Raw genomic sequence first — 17,381 nt, 5'->3', positions numbered from 1 at the left:
TTAACCATTGAAGCAGATACACATTTGTGTCAAATACCCACAAAACAGAAATAAGAAAGTCATGGCGTTACAACTCTACCTGCTAAAAGAAATTTTGACCTCGAAATTTACCTGATCAAAATAGATAAGGATACTGCTGACATATCGAGCCCTTAGATTCCCACGTAACCTCCTCAGTACCATGATTCTTCCACAGAACCTTCACTAAAGGAATGGATTTCCTCCTCAGAACCTTAACATCTCGATCTAGAATCTGAACTGGCTCCTCTTCAAAAGTCAAGTCTGGCCTAACCTCGATTTCCTTAACAGAGACAACATAAGATGTATCCCACCGATACCACCTCAACATCAAAACATGAAAGATATCATGGATACGATCTAACTCTGGAGGTAACTCCAACTGATACACGACCAGTCCCATACGTTTCAAAATTCGATACGGCTCTATAACCCTAGGTCTCAACTTGCACTTACGACCGAATCTCAAAACTTTCTTCCATAGAAAAACCTTAAGAAACACAAAGTTCCCCATAAAGTACTTGATATCCCGCCTCTTCAGATTTACATAAGATTTTTATCTATCAAAAGTCGCCTTTAGACGATCCCAAATTAGTTTAACCTTATCTTCGATCTTAGAAACCAACTCAGGACCCAAAACCCGACGCTCACTCAACTTAGTCCAACATAGTGGAGTACGACACTTACGACCATACAAAGCCTATTAAGGTGCCATCTGGATGCTAGACTGGAAACTGTTATTGTAGACATACTCAGCTAGCGGCAAATAGTCCTCCTAACTACATCGGAAATCAATAACTCAACTTCGAAGCATATCCTCCAATATTTATATCACCCTCTCAGATTGACCATCTGTCTAAGGATGGAATGCAATACTGAAATCAAATCTCGAACCCAGAGTCTCGTGTAATTTTTTCCAGAACCAAATAGTGAAACAAGGATCACAATCAGAAATAATCAAAATAGGAACCTTATGCAGTCTTACAATCTCAAAAATGTAGAGCTTCGCTAACTTCTGCAGAGAATAGTCCTTCTAAACTGGAATAAAGTGAGCAGACTTAGTCAATGGATCCACGATGACCCAAATAGAATCTTTCTTAGTGGGTGTCAAGGGCAACCCACTAACGAAGTCCATCGTCCTCATTCCTATTTCTATAAAGGGATCTTAACTGGATGTAACAAACCCAAAGGCAACTGGTGCTTAGCCTTAACCTGCTAACACATTAGACATCGAGCAACAAAATCTATGACCTCACACTATAAACCTAGCCACTAGTACAATTCATTAAGATCATAATACATCTTATTACCACCGGGATACATAGCATAAGGACTATTATGCGCCTCCTTCAGTATTACTGCATCAAATCCGCATCATTCAACATACAGATCTGACCTTGAAAACAAAGAACTCCATCACTATTCAGCCAAAAATCCGAAGTACTGCCACTCTCAACCTGACGGAACCACAAACCTAGAGACTCATCCCCCAATTGCTTAACTCGAATCTGATCAATCCAAGTTGGCTTAACTTGTAACTTAGCTAACATATTCCTATCATCAAATAAACTAAGTCGAGTGAACATCGCTATCAAATTAGTCATCGCTTTACGAATTAGAGTATTGGCCACCACATTACCAAGATGATACTCTATCGTGCAGTCATAATCTTTGAGCAGTTTAATCCATCGCCACTGTCTAAGATTCAACTCCTTCTGAGTAATGAGGTACTTGAGACTCTTGTGATTAGTGTAAATGATACACCTCTCACCATACAGATAATGCCTCTAGATTTTCAATACAAAGACCACAATAGCCAACTTAAGATTATGCGTCGGATAATTCTCTTCATGGGTCTTAAGCTGACGGGTTGCATAAGCTACAACTTTTCCTTCTTGCATCAATACACATCCCAATCTGATGTGCAATGCATCACTGTACACCACAAACTTCTTATCGGATTCAGACTGTATCAGAATTCTTACCGGATTCAGGCTGTATCAGAATAGGAGCCTGAGTCAGAATAGACTTGAGCTTCAGGAAGCTCGATTGCTGTGCATCAGTCCAGACAAATGGAACACCTTTATGTAGAAGCTTAGTCAAAGAAGCTGCAATAAGAGAAAACCCTTCGATAAACCACCAATAATATCTCGCCAAACCCAGAAAACTACAGATCTCAGATACGTCTTTAGGCTGTTTCCAACCAAGTACAGCCTCAATCTTCCTCGGATCAACACGGATCCTCTCAGCAGAAACCACATGCCCCAGAAAAGTCACCTCACGTAATCAAAACTCACACTTGCTCAAACTTAGCGTAAAGTTGTTTCTCACGTAGAATCTGAAGCACTACTCTAAGATGCTCATCATGTTCATCCTTAGGCTTAGAGTATACCAGAATATTGTCGATAAAGACCACGATGAAAAATCCATATAAGGCTAAAAGACTCGATTCATCAAATCCATGAATGTCGCTAGAGTATTCGTCAGACCAAAAGGCATCATTAGGAACTCGTAATGTCCATAACGAGTCCTAAGTACAGTCTTATGAATATCAGCATCTTTAACCCTCAACTGATGATACCCAGAACAAAGATCTATTTTAAAGAACATTGACGCCCCTCGGAACTGATCAAACAAGTCATCGATCATCAGAAGTGGATACTTATTCTGCATAGTTAACTTATTCAACCACCGATAATCGATGCATATTCTCATGGTCTTATCATTCTTTTTAACAAACAGAATTGGTGCCCCCCACGGAGACACATTGGGATGGATGAAACCATGATCCAGAAGTTCTTGAAGTTGAGCTTTAAGCTCAGTAAGCTCCTTCGGTACCATATGGTATGGAGCAATAGACACCAGAGCTATACCCGGAAGGAACTCAATTCCAAACTCAACCTCTCGATTTCAAAGGTAAACCCGATAACTCATCAAGAAATACATCTAGAAAATCTCTCACCATTTTAATATCTCCGATAGAAAAGTCCCCAAAATTCGAAACACTGACTTAAGCCAAGTACGCTTGACACCCTTTCCGATCCAGTTTTTCAGCCACAAGAATACAGACACATTGGACAAATAATCTCGACACTCACCAATCACAACCACCTTCATATCATCCTTAGTTCTCAGAATGACTTTCTCAGATGCGCTGTCCAAACTAACTCGGTGCTTAACCAACCAGTCCATACTCAAAATTAAATCAAACTTCCCAAACAAAAGCTCTATCAAATTTGCTAGGAAGATAGCCCCTTGTACCACTAACAGAACATCCCTATAGAGTTCACTAACCTGAATAGACTGCCCCAACGGACTTAGTACAATAATCTCACTAGAATTACTCTGCACAGAAATCATCAGATTTTCAGATACAGTGCTTGTCACATAGAAATGAGTGGAACCTATGTCTATCAAAGCAGTATAAAGCACATCAAATATAAAGAAAGTACCAGTGATGATAGTAGGAGCATCTCTATCCTCTGACCAGCACCTCTTTCTAGTGCCCTTTGCTCACGACCCATACCATTATCACCCCTAACCTAACCATGGCCCCTAGGTGGCTACTGAACTACCCTCTAAGGCTGCACAAGACCTGGTCTCGAAGCTTGCATTCGATCAGCCTTCTGTAGACACTCTCGAATCTGATGCTCCACAAACCCACACCTTAAACAAGCCCCAATCCTCCTCCAACACTCACCCGGGTGGTGCCTACCACAATCTCACATAGCTGAATCCCGATAAGAGCAACAGGGGCTACCACTCTAATCGGCCCTTCGGGTCTGACCTTTTTCTTATGCCTCTGAACAAAAGTAGAAGGCTCAGAATCCCTTTTATTCTTGCCTTTCTCTCAGTCCCTATTCTGGCGCTCCACGCGCTTAACATCCTCGGCGATCTTCACCTTTTCAACCAGAACCGAGAACTCTCGCTCCCTCTGTGGAGCAATCAAAACCCTCAAATTATCCCTCAAACCATCCTCAAAGTGAGCTCACCTCTCATACTCAGACGCCACCGTACCTCAAATGTAGCAGCTAAGCCTTAGAAACTCAGCCTCATACTCGACCACAGACCTATCGCCCTGCGTGAGATTCATGAACTCATGCCTACGTGCATCCATATAGCTCACCCCCACGTACTTACTCTGAAAGGTGGTCTTAAAGAAATCCCAATTCAGACGATTAGGTTGAGTACCCTCCTCAACCGTCAACCACCACTGGCAATCCTCATCGCGAAGTAAAGACACTGTACCCTTCAGTTTCTGCTCAAGAGTACAGTCTAGATCATTCATGATCCTCTCGGTGGCCTCCAGCCAATACTCGGCAACATTAGGGGCGACTCCAATGACACTCAGCACCATTAGATTAGAGTCGTTCAATTCTTGACCCTCGGCACCCAGCTCCAGAATGGGGTCCAACGACCCTCTCTAAGATCCTCAACAAGGCTTGAGATAGTGCGCCGTCCCCAGTCGAATGACTCTAAGACCCAGTCTCAGTAGCAGGCGAAACTGGTGTCTCACTCGTATCTAGATTCGGCATATTGCCCAAAGAGGAAGACTTAGCTCGAGCCCTCTACGGCCTCTACCACGACCTCGAGTACCACATTCACGAGTTCCACTAGCACTCATTGTATATTTCGAGTTTTCTCTACATTAAAAATTTTATGCATCAGTTTCAGTATTTATTAGCAGATGTTTTATGCATAAATTATCAGAAGTTCATAATTGTTTTCAGAGGTTTCAGTCTCAAGCTAACTTAGTATAGTTTCAGAAGATACTAACTACAGTGTTTCAAAGCTGTCCCAACTAAGTTTCAGGAATACTTATAGGATTGGCGTTGGAGACTTGTTGTACCACATACTTTCTCAATTGTTCAAATTATTTAAGAACCAATTCTTTTTGAAAAAATTTTTGAAGATAAAAATTCACAGCCGAGTCTTGTAACCTGGCTCTGATATTGCTAAATGTAACACCCTAAACCCAACCTATATGCTATAGTCAAATCTAGAGATGTCACAAGGAATGGGTTTTGAAAATGAAGCTATTACATTGAATCATCTTAGTCTATAATCTCAAAATATTTTATAACCATAATCGAAAACGTTAATTAATTGCCAAAACTTGTTTTTCAGCAGAAGTCCAACAAAACTGACACATTTTAGAAATTTGATTCATATTTTTAGGAAAACATCATTTTCCGTAAAAACCATCGATTTCATAAGATAATTTAATCAAGCATGCAAATATCAACAAACCAATAATCAACAGTTTAAAAATCATAAAATCCAGAAAGTACCAAAAATTACAAACTCTTAGAATAAAACCAAAACCATAAATAAAACCATGAATTAACAACTTTAAGTAGTTTACGAACAAGTGGTCATTGTTGAGTCTCTGCCACACCAATTCGCCTAAGTCTGTGGATTACCTGTATAGAATAGACAACAGATGCAAGTTTTCATAAACTCATTATGTAACCCAATAGAAATAAGCATGTAAAAATACTGAGTCATGTACACAGTCAGATACAAATTTAGATTCAGACCATAGTCTCAGATAACAGATTCAGATTCAAACATGTAAAATCCTACCCTCATCCTCTACACACCAACTCCGACCATCCCATCACATCATGTGGGGTAAAAACACCCACCCATCCCTACACACCACATTATACCATTAAGGCACATATCAGAATATAAACAGCCAAGCTGCCAAAATATAGGTGATTAATGCCAAACAGAATACTTCCTCCTTATATTCAAATCCCACCCCAAATTAGATATAGAAAATCAGTTATAGATTTATTAGATTGAACATGCTCAACATGCTTTTATACAAATTATAGACATACATATAGCAGTACAGTCAGGCATACATCAGTATCCTACCCAGATTAGTCTATTAAAATATCATAGCATTCAAAATAGGGTTTAAGTAGCCCTTATTGATCCTAGGGAAAATTTTAGAATTATGGGCCCACACGTCCAGATTTGGCCTTGCCCGTGTGACCCACACGTCCTGGCTCAAAATCTACGCACTCGTGTGACATGCCTGTATGGGGCCACATGCCCATCCTGGCCTAGACCATATGGCCCACACGGCCATACTCAAGCCACCACACGACCGTGTGCAATGCACGGCCATGCCTTCGTTAACCACACGGCCGTGTCTAGCACACAACCTCACCTGTGTGGCGTCGTCAGTGCAGTTTTTCAACTTTATTCAAAACTCAATTTTTCGCGTTTGGGGAACAAACCTGGTGTCGTTTTGATGCGAAACCACTCTTGAGCCTTTAAAAACCTAAAAACAGAGTATCTCACACCTGTTAGCAACCAAACCACACGTTTATTACGTTTTACCCAAATATACAAAACCGACTTACCGCTTACAAAACGTCCATAATCTCAAATCAAGCCATTAGAGTGCGATTACCCACTCCCCTACCTTCTCCTAACATGGAATTCATCACTTAGCCGTCAAAGACTAACATTACTAGACCCCAACCAAAAATAAAAGGCTGAACAAGTTCACTTACAAGTCGAAGCAGGGATCAAGAACACAATAGCGATGATTAACCGAGAAAATCTAATAGGAAACAGAGGACCACGAAGAGTCAAAGAAGAAGAAGGAAAAACAAGAAAGAGAAAAGGGGAAGAAGGAACGTCAGAAACGCAGAGAGAATTTTGGGAAAAATAAAATAAAATTAAATTAAACAAATTAGATATTCCTCAACTTCCCACTAACACCTCAATCCCAACCACCTCAGAATTTAATTTCCACCAAAACTCTACCACAGAACCGAGCAAAAATATTACCCACGCTTACGCGAGTATTCGAACATAGGACCTCCAATTACACCAACCCCTTTACCACTCGAACCATCATGCTCATTCTGATATGAATTTATAGGTAATTAATATGAGCTCACTGAATAAGTGTAAATCTTGATTCCAAAAATAATAAAATTTGCCAAAGATTAGGCTTGAGCCCAAGACCTCTCACACACACCCAGAACACTTAACCACTGAAGCAGATACACATTTGTATCAAATACCCACAAAAACAGAAATAAGAAAGTCATGGCGTTACAACTCTACCCCCTAAAAGAAATTTCGACCTCGAAATTTACCTGATCAGAACAGATAATGATACTGCTGACGTATCGAGTCCTCAGATTCCTACGTGGCCTCCTTAGTACCATGATTCTGCCATAAAACCTTCACTAAAGGAATGGATTTCCTCCTTAGAACCTTAACAACTCGATCCAAAATCTGAACCGGCTCCTCTTCAAAAGTCAAGTCTGACCTAACCTCTATTTCCTTAACAGAGACAACATGAGATGGATCCGATCGATACCACCTCAACATCGAAACATGAAAGACATCATGGATACGGTCTAACTCCGGAGGTAACTCCAACTGATAAGCGATCGGTCCCACACGCTTCAGAATCCGATACGACCCAATAAACCTAGGGCTCAACTTGCCCTTACGACCGAATCTCAAAACTTTTTTCCATGGAGAAACATTAAGAAACACAAAGTCCCCCACAGAGTACTCGATATCCCACCTCTTCAGATCTATATAAGATTTCTGTCTATCAAAAACTGCCTTCAAACGATCCCGAATCAGTCTAACCTTATCTTCGATTTTAGAAACCAACTCAGGACCCAAAACCCGACGCTCACCCAACTCAGTCCAACATAGCAGAGTACGACACTTACGACCATACAAAGCCTCGTAATGTGTCATATCGATGCTAGACTGGAAACTATTATTGTAGGCGAACTCAGCTAGCTACAGATAGTCCTCCCAACTACCAAGGAAATCAATAATACAACTTCGAAGCATATCCTCCAGTATCTGTATCACCCTCTCAGATTAACCATTAGTCTAAGGATGGAATGTAGTACTGAAGTCCAATCTCAAACCTAGAGATTTGTAAGTTCCTTATACTTTACGGATCAAGTACTCTTCTATCTATTATACATGAAATTGAAAACTTTATCTGTTATTTGTTTGGTGTAGGTGAAATTTTTTTTGTGGGTTTGTTTTAAAAAGAAAGTTAGATTTCAACTTTTATTTCTTTTTAATCATTATTTATTAAAATGTTTATTAGTTTAGTGTAAATATGTTTCGTATTTATCCTAAATTATTATATTGTTGCATGTTGTTTTATCTAATTTTTGTTATTTTTTACTTTAATATTATAATTTCATTTCATTTTGTTCCAAATTTTATATTGTTTTAATAGTTTAATGTATTAATTCAATGTTAAGTTGATACTTTCTTTTAATTATAAATATTTATTTTACGATTGATTTTGATTTTTAGTCAACGATGCGATGCCAAAATTTAAAACTAATTTTCACAATACAACGACTTCTACTATTACATGAAAAGAAAATCATTGTGTATTAATTTTCATAATAAACTTGAACTGTTGTTGACTTTTCTATTTCTATTAGAGAAACAATGTTGACGTAAAGCTTAACATATAATTCAAGTTTAATAGTTAAATTTACAATTTAAGAATTTAAAATGTTCAAATAAATTAAGCTCAAATTATAATTTAATAATTAGATTCATAATTTAAGTACGATAAAAAGATTGATTTAAAATTGAGTTATAATTTAAATAAAATTCTAAGGAGAAAAAGTTTATCCGTTAATTAACAAAATAAGATCGAAGAAGAAAAGTGTAAATATTCAATATCTCCATCTTTTAAATATTGTACAAATACACTATTTCAATATTATATAATTATCATGAAATAAAGATATTTTATTAAATAATAAAGATATTTTATTAAAAATTAAAATTTGTGAAGTTGAAAACCCTAGGTGCTACCACCCCACATCCAATCCATCCCTATGGCTACGAATTTTTGGTACAATATAAACGTCTAACAATTATCGGTGTAATAGATTCAGGTAATCAATAAATCTCTGCACTGTTACAAGGCTGAACATAAAGGCTGATAAATTTGGAAACCATGCTTGCAGGAGCGTGGCCAGAATCTGAAAGTTTCAATAATAGGAGAAGATGAAGCTAAACGGTGTAGTTTCAAGTTTAGGTTTAAAATTTTTTAATTAATTATAAAATGAAATAGAAATTATGTGAAAAAATTAAAGGTTTAAAAAATACATGTTATTAAATTAACTGCCAACTCAACAATTTATTAGTATTTTAATAATTTTAGACTAAAATGATAAAACGATAAGTTTAATGATTATTTTGTATCTTTTAAAAGTTGAATGATCTAAGAGAAAAATTTATAATAGTCTGGTCACCATTTATATAATTTATCAAAATAAAATAAAATAAAAGCATGCATGGAATTGACATAGTGTAAAAGAATTTATGGAACTGTAATGAATGGGGTAGATTTGTATATTTTATAGATGTTCAATTTATTTTTTGTATGAGGCTAAAATATTTTTAGGTAAATTATATTATTAATCACTAAATTATGATTAAGTTTTCATTGTGGTCACTTAATTAAAATATTATAATTTAGTTATTGAACTATTCAAAAGTTTTCATTTAAGTTGTTAGGCTATCAAATTTAATGTTATATGGCTCTCTTTGTTTGCACCGCCTACACCAATTAAAAGCTCTTTCTCTCATTTTCTTTTACAAGTCAATTTTTTTTATGAAACAACTTTGAAAGTCACAAATTTACAAACCAAAATTCAAACATATTTTTTCTTTGATCTCAGATTCTGACTGCCAGACCAACTTGAATCTAAGGTATGTTCTTCTACTCGTCGATGGGTACTGGTCCATTGTATCGGTTGTCAAATCGTTGCTTGGAGCTCGATGGACAAACTCTTTTTTTTAAAAGAAAAAATTAACAAGTTAATGATTTAAATAAAAACTTTTATATAGTTCAATGATTTAAACTTTCGAATAATTTATGATAGTGACGGAGCCAGAATGTTAATCTTGGGGGGCCAAGCTAAAATTAGACGTGCTACGTAACAATCGATTTAAACATATAAACAATCACTTCAAAAAGAAGTAGTATTCTAACATAACAATCGATTTCATATTCATTTCCATTTTCATATATTCTCATTTCATATTCAAATCATAAATCGCATAATATAAAATTTTTATTTTAATCAAACATACCCATGCTTGTACTTGTTCAACCATTCGAAACCATAATATTTAAATTCAACTTAAAATAAAGAATTTACTATTTTATAATTGAAATCATAGTTTTCAATTTGAAATATAATCTTTTAAATACTAATTAAATCACTCAAAATTCATAAAAATAAAATTAATAGAGCTAAATATAGTAAATCAACTACTAATGACAAGCATGAAAATACATAGTTTATCAAGTTGACAACTTAAGTTTCCTAATCCAAAATTCACATAACTTTCGACTCGGTTAACCATTTTTGTTTCGTTTTCACCAGAATACTCATTACTTCACAAGCTATCATTTGACATAATTTTAAACAAATTGACCAAAGTTTTCTTCCTCCCCTTCACTTTGGGTAAAACATACTATAACATTATCTAGCTATCTTTGTTTCGTTTTTACACTTTTAACAAGTTAAAAACTGTCTCTTAATCATTTTTCATCCAAAAACATACTCATTTCACTTAATTTTATAAGCTTCTATCAATATCATTTAATGGGAACTTTTAATACACTTGATAAAATAAAACTATTGATACATATATGTAAAACAAGTTTCAAAGATTCAAAATTATGAAAAATTTGAAGAAAAACATACCTTATACTTAAAATTTGGAGGAAAAATATTTTTCTTGCTAGGCACCAATATGAAGAAGAAAGATGATAAAAGTTTGCTCATCTTTTCTTTTCTTTATATATATTATTATATTACTTGCAAAATATTATTTTAAGTAAATTATTAATTAACAAAATTATAATTCAAAAGTCATCAAGAGTAATTTAGCTTCTTCAAGAAGATTTTTCTTTTCTTTTATCAAGAATAAATTTTAATATTATTTTTAATACTACAAAAATATTGGAGGGTCTATTTATATTTTTAGGAGGGCTATAATATATATACAAAGAGAAAAATTGCAAAAACCTTAAACATTGGGGGCATACTTATATTTTTGGAAGAGCCACAATATATTTACAAAGGACTAAATTGAAAAAAAAAATTAAACTTTGGGGAGCCATGGCTGTCCTGGGCCTCTACTTGGCTTTGCCGTTGGTTTATGATCGAATTGTAACTTTTTGTAGTTAAGTGTTCAAAATAAAAATTTATTGTAACTTTTTGTAGTTAAGTGATCAAAATAAAAATTTACTCATAGTTTAGTGACTAAGAATATAGTTTACTCAAAATTTATTTACTTTTGTAGATCCAGATATTATGTTTATTATTTGTGCAAGAGGTTTTGGTCCGATTATGTGCAAGAGATTTGAAGATGGTATGAATGTGACAGCCCTAATTTGACCCTAGTCGGAATGTGGTTTCGGGACCACAAAACCGAGTCATAAAATTTAGTTAAAATTTTAATTGCACATCTTATATGTGTGATAATACTTGTATAAAAATTTGATGTTTTAATTTTATCTTAGGAATGTGAATTTTGCTTGAAAGGATCTAGTTGAGAGACTTAGAAAATTATGATAGGTAAATAAGTAAGGACCAAATAGTAGTAAAATAGGAAAGTTTGGGTTTGCATGTCAAAGTGCCCAATTCATATTAAGTGGCCGGCCAAGCATGGTTCCATTCCTCCAAGTTTATGTTGTTTATTATTTAATATTGGTAAGTAAATTAAAATAAATTAAAGAAAGGAATTAAAAGGAAAAGATGAATAAAATAAGGAGGGAAGAGGAGTGTTCATCTTTTTTTCTTTGGCTATTGCCGTGAGTGAGGAGAAGGAAGGAGATTTGGTTATTTGATTTTGGCTTGGAAGATGGCTAGAATGAGGTATGTATTGAATGATTCTTGAAAATCTATGCATGTTTGAGATGGTTAGTTCAAATTCTACTCATCCTATAGATTAGACTTAGGATTTTGAGGTTGAAATTGCCAAGAAGCTTGAAACTCTTAGTAGATGTGTTAATGTCATTAAAATGGATAGTAATGTAGGATATGGTGAGTGGTTAATTGCTTTTAACTTGAAAGTTGAGGTTAAAATGGGTTAAGTGATTGCGAATCTAATTTAGGGGTGGAGGATTGTGTTCATGTTATATTGGATAGGTAGAGGTTGTAATGAGGTTGAAATTGTTGAATTGTTAGTTGGGTAACAAATGAAGCAATCGGCCATATGGGGTAAAAATGGGATGTTCATTTTAGTTGTTGTTTCATTTTTGTGAGAAATGATCAAGTGTTCATGAGATGAAATTTTGTGATTAGATGAATTAAAAGTAATAGTATAGTTGATATATATATATATATATATATATAAATAGATATACATATTCGGCCATCACTTAGGAGCTTACGTGATGTTGAGTTTAAGCTTTGCATATTCGGCTATATATACATATATATATATATATATATATATATATGTAAGCCCATTCGTGATATTACCTTAGGACTATGTATATATAACCGACAAAAAAATGGGAAAAACTAGCAAAGGTGATTGCCGAATGTCCAAGTATACATATGCATGTGTGATTGGATTATTGAAAGCATGGTAATTGCATAAGGTTATTAGCCGAATAGCTAAGAACATAAGGTAGAAAGATAAAAATTTTACCATGCCGTTCCGTATGTCATAAAATCATTAAAATGTGAACACCAATATATGTAGCAAAGCGGTTGAATGAGTTAATTTATTTGTTTAAGCTCAAGATCCTAAAGGAGAGGCGTCCAACAAGGGGAAATCGAAGGTCATCGAGTAGCCGACTTAGAATTATTTTACCCAACACAAGGTAAGTCATTAAGCATATAGTTGGTATTGATTTAAATGATCGTAATACCTATGTAATTGTGTTTAATGAGATGAAATGTATACAAATGTATATGTATGTAGAGATGAAATTGTCGAATGTAAAAAGGAAGTGAAGCGTATAGAGTGGCTGGTTTTCGGCACTAGGTATGCGGGCAATAAGTGTTCACGGTTGTGAGATTGGCACTAAGTGTGCGGGCTTGAAATGCATGGCACTAAGTGTGCGAATTTAAAGTACATGGCACTAAGTGTGCGTGGTTGATTATTAAGCACTATGTGTGCGAACCCACTATATATATATTTTCTATCAATTATTTATATTAAGGGTGCGACCTTACCGAGTCGATTTCGGACAGCGGAAAGGGTAAGTACCTTGAGTTCATGGCTAATAGGTGCTATGTTTATATTTGAAGTTGAGTGTGGTAAGTTTTGAACCTATGTGATGATTATAATTGAAGTCACGTACATAAGGTTCATCGTGGAATAGGTGAAAGTTCGTTTAGTTGTATGATTGTAATGAAAATAAAATGATGTATGGAAATGCCTCAATTATTCTATTGAATAGCGTATGAAATGTCAATGTAGGACTTGGAATGAGATTGAATCGTAAGGTCTAAGAAACTATGGCATAGTTCGGTATGGATGGAGTACTTAGCCTCATTTCGTTGTTTCCTCTTGTGAAAATTTTATTAATGGATGGTAGTATAATGCTTATGACTTACTGAGTTATATACTCATTCGGTGTTTGCTTGTCACCTATTTTAGGTTTCTTGGACTCGACTTTTTGCGTATTCGGGACCGTCATCGAAGTCATCACACCGGCTAGCAACTTTTGGTATTTTCTTCTTAGTTGGTCTAGGAGAACATTTCGGCATGTATAGGCTATTATGTTTTGTTGAAATTTGGTATGTAAACTTTTAGCAATGCAAAAATGGCATAAATGTTCGGTTGGAATTGGTTCTATGATGTTTGGACACAAGTCTTGGTAATTCGGTTTTGGTTGAGTATTGGTAGAGGCCTACTCGATTATTATGCCATATGTCATGGCTGATTATTTTCGGTGTTAAATTCATGATTTGGTAATAGTGTAGTGGGGAGATGCTCAGTGATGATTAGCCTTTGGCATGGCTAGTCATGGTCATAAATTGTGACATGTATGATGAATTATTAGTTAGATCAAGGAAAAATCATGAAATAGGCATAGTTTGTTTTAGTAACAGATGCTGACAGCAGCAGTGATGTGAGATTGAAAAATCAGTAAAAATAGTAGAAATGGAATTAAATAATGAATAAATTATGAAATCGAAGCTTGATAAGTCTTTTTTCATATGGAAGAAACGAAACGACCATATAAGCTGTATGTTAGGAGTTAATTAAATTCTTGTGAAATAGGGCCAGAGCTATTTCTGGATCCCCTGTTTTGACTTAGAAAATTCACCGTAAATTTTATTGAGATAATTAGAGGTTGTGCCTTATATGTACAAATTCATTATCGAGTCTAGTTTCATTAGAGACAAACGGCATAGGCATTGAAGCCCTGTACAGGAAGATATTTAAATCATAAGGTATAGAGGTCAGTGTAGTCGAACCTTGAAACAGGGGAGATTTTAACAAATAAACTGTACTAATTGGCCCAACAAAAAAATTATACAAAAATTCCCCCATATAGATATATGAGTCTAGTTTCAGGGAAAATTTACGGAATTGGATTTCGAGTTTCATAACTCAAAATATGATTTTTAAAGCGACCACGATACAGTAGCCAGCTTGCCTAGAACAAAAAAAATAGGGGGAAATAAATGTAGTAAGCCGGTAACACCTCGTGTTCGATTTCCGGTAACGGCCATGAGTTTGGGGTGTTACACTTTTATTGGTATCAGAGCTATGGTTTAGTCGGTTCTAGGACTACCATAGCACGTATGAGTCTAGCTATACATGCCTTAATGTTAGTGCTTAATAATGTGATGACTTCTGACGGTTAAAATTTTTGTTTTGATTAGCAAATGGAACCCGGGGTAGAGAGACCCTTAACGGATGACGTTGAAAGTGTAGCGGCTGCTCCTGCACAAGGGACACCGCCTGTTGAACCTCAGTCATCTGCAAATAATCAGGATGAGGGGGCAAAACAAGCCTTCTTCACCATGATGAATGAGTGGGTCGCGCAATATGCCCGAACCATTCCGGCTGCCCAACCATTCCCGAATTTGAATAATCCACCCCAAGAGCCCATAATGCCATCAGTTACTGATCCTGTGAGGCTGAGTAAACCACCTGTAGACTTGATTAGGAAGCGCGGAGCCGAGGAGTTCAAGGCCATAGTAACTGATGATGCCGAAAGGGCTGAGTTTTGGCTTGATAACACCATTCGGGTGTTCGATGAACTGTCATGCACACCCGATGAATGACTAAAGTGTGCTATATCCTTGTTGCGAGACTCAGCCTACTATTGGTGGAGGACCTTGATTTCCATAGTCCCAAACGAACGAGTTACTTGGGATTTCTTCCAAGCGGAATTTCGAAAGAAATACATTAGTCAACGGTTCATCGATCAAAAGCGTAAGGAATTCTTGGAACTCAAGCAAGGCCAGTATGACAAGATTCTAAATCTGAACATGAGTTCGTAAGACTCGATCAGTATACCCGGAGTGTGTGGCTGATGAGGTTGCTATGTGCAAGAGATTTGAAGAAGGATTGAATAAAGATTTAAAGCTACTAGTGGGTATTTTGGAGATAAAAGAATTCGTAACACTAGTTGAACGAGCCTGCAAGGCGGAAGAACTTGGAAAGGAGAAGAAGAAGGCTGAATTTGAAGCTAGAGACTATCGTAAAAGATCGATGGGTAAAGCTCCATTCTCGGCTGTAAAGAAGTTCAGGGAGGACACTAATAAATCGAGGACGACTGCGGGAATTTCCATTAGAGCACGACCATCGACGGACTCTCGAGCTACTTCGGTAGCTAGTGTGGGCAATAATCGCCAAGAGAAACCTGAATGCCCCCAATGTAGAAGACGACACATAGGTGAATGTTGGGGTAAGTCTACTAACAGGGCCTGTTATGGATGCGGTTCGAAGGACCACTTCATTAGAGATTGCACGAGCTTGATGAGAAGAATAGGATGCAAGGTGCAAGACCTAGTGGAATGATGACTAGAGGTAGACCACCGAGAATTTCGGGAGGTAGGGGTGGTAGTCGAGAGGGCCTCGATACGTTTGTTGAACCGAGACCCGTATTACGCTAGAGCATATGCCATTCGCGCACGAGAGGAGGCATCCTCCCCGATGTTATCTTGGTACTTTCACTCTCTTTGATACTAGTGTGATTGCATTGATTGACCTGGCTCTACTCATTCATACGTATGTGAAACCTTAGCATCCAAGAAGACTCTATCTGTCGAGTCTCATGAGTTCGTAATTCGAGTGTCAAACCCTTTAGGTCAATACGCACTTGTTGATAAAGTGTAAGAGATGCCTCTAATAATCCGAGAATCTTATTTTCCGGTGATTTGATGCTTTTACCGCTTGACGAATTTGATGTTATTCGGTATGGATTGGTTGACCGTACATGATGCGTTGGTGAACTGTAAAAGGAAAACCATTGATTTGAGGGTACAAATAATGAAGTAGTCAAGTTGAGTCTCTTGATTTAAAGGGGTGCCGCAATAATATCTTCAATGACCGCTCGAGAGATATGTGAAAAAGGGTGTGAAGCATACCTTGCGTATGTATTTGATATCAAAGAGATGGAAAGGAAACTTGAATCGATACCCGATGGTCTGTGAGTATTCAGATGTTTTTCGAAGAGTTACCGGGTTGCCACTTGGTTCGAGAGGTGGAATTGCATCGAAATTGTACCGGTACCACGCCAATCTCAATAGCCCGTATCGTATGGCATTAACGAATTAAAGGAATTGAAAGTTCAATTGCAAGAATTGACGGATAGAGGTTTCGCTCGACCGAAGTTTTTCACCATGGGGCGCTCAGATCTTGTTTGTGAAAAAGAAGGATGGAACCATGAGATTGTGCATCGACTATCGTCAGTTGAATAAAGTGACAATAAAGAATAAATATCCGTTGCCACGTATTGATGATTTGTTTGATCAATTGAAGGGAGCCTCAGTGTTTTCAAAGATAGATTTGAGATCTGGTTATTATCAGTTGAGGGTCCGAGACTCGGACATACCCAAAACTGCTTTTAGAACGAGGTACGGTCACTACAAATTCTTAGTGATGCCGTTTGGGCTCACTAATGCCCCTGCGGTATTTATGGATTTAATGAATCGAGTATTCAGACCATACTTGGATCGGTTTGTGGTTGTGTTTATTGATGATATTTTAGTTTATTCACAAGGTGAAGCTGAACATGCCGAGCATTTGAGATTAGTATTACAAATTTTACGAGACAAGCAGTTATACGCAAAATTCAGTAAATGTGAATTTTGGTTGAGAGAGGTTAGCTTTTT

The 17,381-nt window shown here is 36.5% G+C and overlaps 1 protein-coding gene across 1 annotated transcript; it reads right to left on the bottom strand.

Annotated features, from left to right (window-relative positions):
• Positions 1-1,980: 1,980 nt before the first annotated feature.
• LOC108468703 (uncharacterized) lies at positions 1,981-4,375 on the bottom strand. The gene is made up of 8 exons (XM_017769573.1): positions 4,070-4,375; positions 3,902-3,952; positions 3,719-3,820; positions 3,471-3,560; positions 3,042-3,363; positions 2,785-2,921; positions 2,411-2,548; positions 1,981-2,295 (listed from the first exon to the last, which is right to left on the bottom strand). Exons 1-8 carry the CDS (start codon positions 4,373-4,375, stop codon positions 1,981-1,983), a joined length of 1,461 nt encoding a protein of 486 aa, XP_017625062.1.
• Positions 4,376-17,381: the final 13,006 nt, after the last annotated feature.

This window comes from Gossypium arboreum, chromosome 11, assembly GCF_025698485.1.
Source record: "Gossypium arboreum isolate Shixiya-1 chromosome 11, ASM2569848v2, whole genome shotgun sequence".
Lineage (NCBI taxonomy): Eukaryota > Viridiplantae > Streptophyta > Magnoliopsida > Malvales > Malvaceae > Gossypium > Gossypium arboreum.
This window is presented reverse-complemented; position numbering and strand designations above follow the sequence as displayed.

Bases quoted from the DNA above. Each gene is read 5' to 3' on its own strand.
- LOC108468703 (XM_017769573.1), bottom strand. From the start codon at position 4,375: ATGGTGCTGAGTGTCATTGGAGTCGCCCCTAATGTTGCCGAGTATTGG. The intron at 2,922-3,041 runs GTACTTGGCTTA...TTTGAAATCGAG, and splicing joins GATCGGAAAGGGTGTCAAGC to AGGTTGAGTTTGGAATTGAG. The intron at 2,549-2,784 runs GTGTCTCCGTGG...GACTGTACTTAG, and splicing joins ATGGTTTCATCCATCCCAAT to GACTCGTTATGGACATTACG.